General features: G+C 36.8%; 1 protein-coding gene across 1 annotated transcript; it reads left to right on the forward strand.

Moving 5' to 3' along the window:
• Window positions 1-309: 309 nt before the first annotated feature.
• On the forward strand, window positions 310-1,206 carry LOC120121507 (germin-like protein subfamily 1 member 13). Its single transcript, XM_039140852.1, has 2 exons — window positions 310-503; window positions 597-1,206. The coding sequence occupies exons 1-2, from the start codon at window positions 377-379 to the stop codon at window positions 1,073-1,075; spliced, it is 606 nt and encodes a 201-aa protein (XP_038996783.1). The 5' UTR covers window positions 310-376; the 3' UTR covers window positions 1,076-1,206.
• The last annotated feature ends 7,835 nt before the right edge of the window (window positions 1,207-9,041 follow it).

Raw genomic sequence — 9,041 nt, forward strand, 5'->3', positions numbered from 1 at the left:
AATCTGGGTATATTCTTTGAGCAAAGTTTATTTGCTAATTACTAGTTTGATAAACATAAAAGAGTCTGAGAAGTCTATGATCAGAAATCTGAAATCTGATAACAGGAGCTTAAACTGCAAAAATACCATAGACAAACATGAAAAATAAGTTCCAGAAAAATAAGCATGCAAATCCATAGAATGAGTAAATTCAAGCCGCTAAACTCTGATACGTTCCCGGTCAGCTGACCGTGACAGTCTTTACCTGCTACTCGTGGAAAAATAATGAAATGATCGTTTGTTTCCATCTATAAAAAGCTTCATCTGCCATGCAAAGTTCCTCAATATTCTCCAAAGCAATAGCAAACAAGAAGTTAATCACTTCTGCTATATCATAATGAAAGGAATTCATTCCATTCTTATAGCTTTCAGCCTCTTGGCTTTGGCTTGCTCATTGGCCTCAGCGTATGATCCCAGTCCTCTCCAGGATTTCTGTGTTGCTGTCAAGGACATAAAAAATGGCGGTATGTAGTCCACTTTATGTTAAAGCCTCAGCTGAAGAAAAATCAGTTTAGTTTCAATGTTTTAATATAACTTTTAACGTTTCTTCATTGCAGTGTTTGTAAACGGTAAATTCTGCAAAGACCCAAAGCTTGCAGTTGCAGAAGATTTTTTTTCAGGCCTAAACAAGCAGGGGAACACAGCTAATCCAGTTGGATCAAATGTCACTGTGGTCAATGTTGATGCATTTCCAGGACTTAACACTCTCGGCTTATCTCTGGCTCGAGTAGACTTTGCGCCTCATGGCGTTAACCCTCCTCACTTTCACCCTCGAGGATCTGAGTTTTTACTTCTTGTCGAAGGCACACTTTATGTCGCCTTAGTTACATCAAACCCGGACAACCGTCTCTTCACGAAAATATTAAACCCCGGAGATGTTTTTGTTTTCCCATTGGGTATGATTCATTTCCAGTTCAACATAGGGAAAACTGCGGCGGTCGCCTTTGTTGGTTTCAACAGCCAAAATTTTGGGCGATTTGACGTAACACCCTATCAGTTTAGTATGCCTGAAATTGATCAATATTTCCCCAAGTAATACCCTTTCGGTTGAGTTGGCACAAAGGCGAATCCCTGGAGACACGCTTTCACGGGGTTTCAGTTGAGTCGGATGCCACGCTGGTTTTTTTTAATAAAGATTTAATGTTTATTGTTATTATAAATTAGTAATTTATTATATAAACTGTTTCGGTTATGATTTAAGAATTGTCGAATGTATTTTTTAAATGTGTATTAAAGGTGGAGTAAATTTATGGTAAAGTGTTATACGTTTCAGGGAACGAGCCTTTAGGGTTAGGTTTGATTAAATTGAAAATGTTAATTAGTTGAAGTAAGAGGTAAGTGGAAAATTTAGGCAGAAAATATGCATACATTGAGAAATTATAGAAAATGCAATTACATTTATATATTAGAAACCAAAACATTCATTGAAATAGAAAATGCAATTACATAAGGGTTAACGGTTATGTGATGACAATAGAGCTAGACATTTTTTTCTATTGTGCCCGATGTTTCTGCAATGCCCACATCTTTTTGTTCTGTTGACTGCTCCTGAATATCCATATCACAATGTATTCTAGTGGATTTTGGACGACCTGAGTCCCTCAATAGAAACGGATCTGGTACAATTGTAAGCCAAGTTTGAATCTCATCTGGGTCTCTTTCATTACCTATGGGCGGAAACTCAAATTCATGTACCTTGAATACTTGTGAAAGTTGGTATACGGGATCAACATAATTTTTGTAGTCCAAATGCGAATGTGAGCAAGCTGCAATAACATGAGAGCATGAATATTTGAGTGCTTGAAAGAAACCACAATCACACCACCTCTCTTGCAGATTAACTCTGAAAGAGTTAGCTTTAATCCCTTGAAGAGGACGAGGCATTTCGGTTACACAAAATAATTCACGGGTGCGAGAAAAATTTGTAACCAACATCCCATTTAATGCAGCCACTTTTTTCTGTAAATCAGCTACTAGTCTTGGGTGATAAATATGGTCGTTCTGCATCCAAGTAAGAGTTTGTCCACCGAGCTTTGCAAATAGTTGACCCAAACGAAAATAAGTCATTTTGACCAACGTCGTGACTGGTAAATGACGCGCCCCTTATAAGGTTGAATTGATTACTTCAGCCAAGTTGGTTGTCATATGACCATAGCGATACCCCCCATTTATACGCATTTGTCCACATTTCTTTGCTGATGTCCATAATGTACTCGCATCCCTTCTTATTTTTGTCAAACAATTCTTGTAGCATAAACTCAAATATTTGAGGTAAGAGTTCATAACCTAAGCCATTAGAAATATGTAATAGTTAATATGAAGTATAAATAAGTAATACGAAAATGAATGACAAATTGAAAAAAAGTAACATACCCATGCGCACGACTAATTGACGTTCATCATTCTTCTTGTATTTTCCGTAATAGTTTGCAGCAATATGACAGACATAATAATGATGTTGAACATGTGGAGGTTTCCACATTGGACCCAAAGAGTCCATTGCTGCTTTTATCTCGGCTCCTCGGTCTGAAATAATGCATATGTGTTCCCTTGTGACAACATGTAAACGTAAATATTTAAGGAAAAAATCCCAAGACTTAGTGTCTTCTCCTTGAACGAGGGCAAATGCAACAGGAAGAATATTGTGGTTACCATCTTGGACCACAACCAATAATAAAACTTGCTTGTATTTCACATACAAGAAAGTACCATCAATTGGACAACTGGTTTACAATACTTCACTGCATTAATACACTGAGGGTAAGACCAAAAGACACGGTAAAATTGGCAGCAAACGCGAACCACTCGATCATTCACGTAATGATGTTGAGTTTTGAACTCAACAATTGTCCCGGGATTAAGTCTTTTCATAACATGAAACCAACTGGGCAGCTCGTTGTAAGAGGAATCTCATTCTCCATAAAGTTTGACAATGACATTCTGTTTTGCCAACCAAGCTATTTATAGGAGACAGTGTACCCATATTGTGATTATATAATAGAAATCAACACTGTAACAACTATATGAGAGCTTTGCTTCACAATGGGCATGATTTCTTGGCAAATAATATTGGAGTCCAAGTTGGGATGATCCTGGTTTATACCTCTTGCACAACACGTATGAGGACCGTTGTATCTGGTTAGTTCCCATAAGTTGTTCTTCCTCTTTGATACACGGACCATCCACTTACATCCGTTGTCACGTTGGATACAGTAGCAGACATATTTATCCGTGGTAGATCGATCAACTCGGGAGTGAGCTAAGTTATGAATATTGTAACTCTTTATTGCCATCATTACTTCCTCTTTCGATACGAACTCCATTCCAATATGTAAATCACCGTCATTGACTGATGACTAAAGTCCATAGTTGCAAACATTAGGGAGATCTGGAAGTTCAGGCTCGTACATTGCATCATAATCAACCCCATACATATGTGCAGGAAGTTTTCCTGGTGTTGTATTTATGGGAACATCATCCTCGTCATCATCAGAGTGTATGTTAAACTGTGGTGAGTCAGGTTCAACGAATAATCTCGTTTCAGCACCATCTGCACCTGGCTCCCGAAGAGGTTCTTCTGGTGGAGATGAGGGTTCCTCAGATAATCCAATGTTGAGGTCAAAGAAGTTGCTGCTTGCGTGTCCTCCCTTGAACTTAAGGCTATTGTATCATGTGGGTTGTGAATAGACTGATGTCTCGATGGCATTTCCATGTGTAAGTCGAAAACAGTGGCAGATGAATGTCTACCCCTTGAAGTAGAAGAGATGTTGCCATATGGATTATTGGTGAAGCCACGTGGGCTGAGATTATAAGTATGAATGCATTCCTATTGAACTTGATGGCATGGCATCTGGCGTTGGATTTTCCATTAATGATGTGAAATCATTACAGATCAGGTGCGTCAGACTATCAACTTGATCAGCTTGATATGCAATGCCAAAGTGAGAGGAACATGAGAGACCACGAGAAGCACGAACCTCAATAAAAGTGACATACATTTCAATAAGAGATTGTGAACTTCCCATATGAGAATCAACCATCATAGCAACATCATCATCATTGGAAAACTGAAATAATGTATATGTGACTGTAAAAAGTTCAGTACGAAATCTATACTGAAGTGAAGATAGTCTTCTCCGGCCTCCTACACGAATTTTAAACAAAATTTTTGTGATTAACTCCTCAAGAGTGTTGTTTCTCTTCAAGGTTAAGGGGATATAATGACCTGATTCAAAAACAACCCCCTCTTCAGATTCCTTAATTTCTCTATCATATAAAACAACAACAGAAAGATGACTCATTTTCAGAGAATACAGGATTGAGATTTTTGAGAAATTTAGAATTTGAGATTTTGAAAGCTAGGGAGCTGAAGTTTGTTTTGAAAGTTTATAATACGATGTATATAATAATGTCTATAACAAGGGTACTATTCACGTGAAGGCGCGTTTCAGGGGGCGTGCTTTCCCTTTTTTTGTCAGAGAATATGTTATAATTGCCCTATTATGTGAGTCATGTCCTCGAGTGCACTATTTATGTCAGTACCTATCATATTTGAGGGGACACAACAAAGTGGTGAAAGCGCATTTCAGGGGGCGCACCTTCCATTATTTTATTAGAGAATATGTTATAATTGCCCTATTATGTGAGTCATGTCCTCGAGCGCACTATTCATGTCAGTACCTATCATGTTTGAGGGGATATAACAAAGTGGTGAAAGTGCGTCTCATGGGTCGTTTCTTTCATTATTTTTTCAGAGAATATGTTATAATTGCCCTATTATGTGACTCATGTCCCCAGGGCACTATTCATGTCGGTACTTATCATGTTTGAGGGGACGCAATAAAGTGGTGAAAGTGCATTTCAGGGGGAGCGCCTCCTTTATTTTGTCAGAGAATATGTTATAATTGCCCTATTATGTGACTCATGTCCCCCTGGCACTATTCATGTCGGTACCTATCATGTTTGAGAGGACGCAACAAAGTGGTGAAAGCGCGTTTCAGGGGGCGTGCCTTCTATTATTTTTTTCAGAGAATATGTTATAATTTCCCTATTATGTGACTCATGTCCCCCGAGCCACTATTCATGTCGGTGCCTATCATGTTTGAGGGGACGCAACAAAGTGGTGAAAGTGCGTATTAGGGGGGCCTTCCATTATTTTGTCAGAGAATATGTTATGATTGCCCTATTATGTGACTCATGTCCCCGGGGTCACAACCAAGTGGTGAAATTGGGTAAATTATAATCTATATTTAAGTTATTTTTGAACGTTGAGCAAGTTAAGGATAAAATCATACATATGGATAAATTTAAGTTCATAACTTAAATTAAAATGTTATGTGAAGTTTGAATAAATTGGATAAAATGCTATAGATAAATTTAGTAAATGTGAAGTGATAAAGTCAACATTTATGTTGTGACATTGAAATTGTATGGAATGAGCATCGAAATTGAATAAATGTGAAGTGATAAAATGTTATGTGAAGTTTGAATTATTTTCCATTGTGAACCTTTGTTAATGAGATTATAACACGTGGGCTTTAATGTATATGTTTTATAATGATGCTCATTAACTACTGTGGAATTATTTTTTAAATAATTTTTACAAGACAATGTAATTTAAGTTTCAATTTAAGTACTGTAAACTATAATTGGAATATAACTTTAAATTTCGAATACAATTTTAAATTTCAATTGGAATATTAAGTTGAATTTGGATTTGTATTTTAAAAACATTTCATGTTGAATTTGAATAAAATATAACTTTAAAAATATAACTTTACAAAATAACATTAAAAATAATTCACGAAACCATTAAACATTTAAATAACATTACAAAATTACATAAATTTCTAAAATATAACTATTTAAATAACATTAAAATACAACTGGATCATCGATGTTGTCTTCTCGAATGAGTTACACATGCCGGTGGTTGTCTATTTCGCAGGATTTCTTCGTATAACTTGCTCTTCAGTCTCCTCATATTCACTATCATCATCATCATCGAAATTTTATTCATTTGACATAGATGAAGATGAAGGGCCTGTATAAAATAACAACCCTGGTGAAGTGTTACTGACAATCCCACCGCTTATAGAAAATTGAGAAAACTGTGAAAACATTGGCATCAATGTCTGTGATCTAGATGGAGTTTGAGGTGTCTGTAGAGAAGCACCACCAGCCAAATAAGATGCATATGAACCATATGTTGGATCATTAAACATAGTCGTATATGCACCTCCATAGGGTGTCATAAAACTATATGGGCTAGGCATAAAACTTGGCGGGCTAGGAATATAACCCTGCGGGCTAAGAATGTAATCCTGCGGAGATGGCATATGAAATGGTGGGCTTGGTATATGCCCTTGCGGATATGGCATCTGAACTGGAGGGCTGGGTATGTACCCCTGTGGCATCATCATCGGTGGATATGGATGTTGTGATGGTTCTGGTCGTGCGACTGATGCCGAACCGGTAGCGTCTTCTCTCCGTCCACGAGTCGGGGGATGATGATATTAAGACGGTGGACGTCTATCTCGACGCCTATGAATGCTAACCCCTCGTACTTCCGCAGAAAGTAGAAATAACTTTATGTTTTCATTAAACCACTCCATATAGATATACATAACAATATGACCAGTTTCAGCGTAAAATTGTTGAGGGGGCAACTGTGCATACCTGTTCTCCCAAATCGCAATCCAATCTTTGTGTCTCACCACCCAGTTGACCTCCTTCTTTCCTCTTCTGTCTATGTTATGCATGTCGTCTAAATTCCTAGGTACTCCAGAAATATATTGCGTACAACAAAACTAACGGAGCACACGATCAACTGGATGCCACTCAACAATAGCATAACATATAAGAGGTACAACTGACATCTAATGACCTACGCAGGTGGGGTGGGATGCAAGCCTTTAGTTCATCGCTCACATAAGGTATCCACTGAAACTGAAATATAAATATACAATTCAAATAAATATAATATTCTAATTATAACTAGCATTTTAAATTAAATTATTCATATTTAAACAGATTTAAAAACATACCTCAAGCCCAAGTTTTGTATCAATAAGTAAACGGATTTCCTCTAGTTCAGTAGGGATATCTCTATGATTTTTCTTTTCATCGACCACCTATGAAATATAATATAAACTAAATATCACCCTATTTAATTAAAAATATTAAAATCAAAATTTAGTTAGGAAATTACCTCAATAATAAGGGGAATACGTATGACTCATTAACAATTGGGCATAAGAAAGACATGCGGAACCACACCCATGATTGGAGAAGCAGAAGACATCCACCGATAACAGTTTTTTATAATTTGTTGCACGACACATTTCTCTAAAGAGATGCCAAAATTGGAGGTCCCCAACTATATCTTTCAGCTTCATCAAAATCAATCAGATGATGCAACCACATACAATGCACCTGGTTACGAGATTTATCGGGCATCAATATTCCTCCAATGATTCGCAGAATATAAGCTCGAGCACATGCCTTTGCTTCATACTCATAAGCATTTTCATTCAAAACTTTAAAATTGGCTTTTAGCCATGATAAAGCTATTCTACCTCCATTAAACTCTGGCAGAACAGCTCCAAGATACTCCATGCACATTGACTTCCAATCACCATCGGCAACACCATACATAATATTTCCGTCGACGGGAAGCCCCAAATGCTTAGAGACATCCTCCAATTTAATTGTAGACTCTCCACATGGAAGATGAAATATGTGTCTCGGGCCTCCACCTCTCAATCAATGAAAAAATTAGGACAAGTTCGAGTTTGCAACCGCCAATAATTGTTGTAATATACCCAAACCCTGTAGAAGACAACTATGGCAAAATACGTGTTGGTGTCGGTATATGTGGGTTTTTAATAAATGTCTCTAAAATACGATCATTTTCCTAATTAATAAGCATTCAAAAAATTTAAAATTAATATAAATTCATGATAAATTTAAATTAAAAATAATAATAAACATTAACATAAATTTTAAAAAAATATTACTATATCACTAAAATGTCTGGAGATATGATTTGCATTTAATCGCAACAACATTTCGCTTTCTATTATAACTGTAGACAAAAAATATAATTAGAAAAAATAATAATTAATTAATAAATATAAATAAATCATAATTATATAAATATTATTTGAATGAAAATATAATATTTATATAATTATATTAATAAAAAATATAACAACTATTTTAAAAAATATACTAACTTAAAATTAAATTTCTTACCACTAATAAGAAATTTAATACTCAAATGAAAGGTGAATTTGAATTATATAACAGAGGAATAGATATTTTGGTGTGAAGAATGAGGGGGGTTAAAGGGGTTTATATAGGGGAGAAGGAGGGTGGTAGGTGAGGAAAAAACGGATGGCATTTAATTAATTTAATGGACGGCGCCCCCCGGAAACACGCATTCCACACGTGTCACCAATCCCCACGAAAGCGACCCCCCGGGGATGCGCCTTACCCGCGTGGCATCCGACTCAGCTGAAACCCCGTGAAAGCGCGTCTCCAGGGATGCGCCTTACCCACGTGTCATCCCAGTCAACTAAAACCTAGGTAAAACACATCCCCAGGGATGCGCCTTTGTACCAGCTCAGCCGAAAGGGTGTTACTTCGGGAAATATTGGTAAAAAGGTGTTAGTTCAGGCATATTAGGCTCATAGGGTGTTAGTTAGGTCAAATCGCCAAAATGTTGGGGTTATCACCATTGGTAATGCATTGTTTGGCTCAATCCCACCGATCAACCAATGTGGGACTTTTCCAAAAACCAACAAATCTCTACCTTGGCAAATTCCACACACATCTCTAAAAAAATAATCTTTTAATTTGTAACAATATTGACCAAGTCTAAACAATGTTTAAACTTGACCGCAGTTACCACTTTTGTCAACATATCAGCAGGATTCTCAGTGGTCCGAATCTTCTGGATTATGACTCCACCTTCTTCTAGAATCTCTCGTACATAGTGA

This window comes from Hibiscus syriacus, unplaced genomic scaffold (assembly GCF_006381635.1).
Source record: "Hibiscus syriacus cultivar Baekdansim isolate YM2019G1 unplaced genomic scaffold, ASM638163v2 tig00110374_pilon, whole genome shotgun sequence".
NCBI classification, from domain to species: Eukaryota; Viridiplantae; Streptophyta; class Magnoliopsida; order Malvales; family Malvaceae; genus Hibiscus; species Hibiscus syriacus.

Bases quoted from the DNA above. Each gene is read 5' to 3' on its own strand.
- LOC120121507 (XM_039140852.1), top strand. From the start codon at position 377: ATGAAAGGAATTCATTCCATTCTTATAGCTTTCAGCCTCTTGGCTTTG. The intron at 504-596 runs GTATGTAGTCCA...TCTTCATTGCAG, and splicing joins CAAGGACATAAAAAATGGCG to TGTTTGTAAACGGTAAATTC.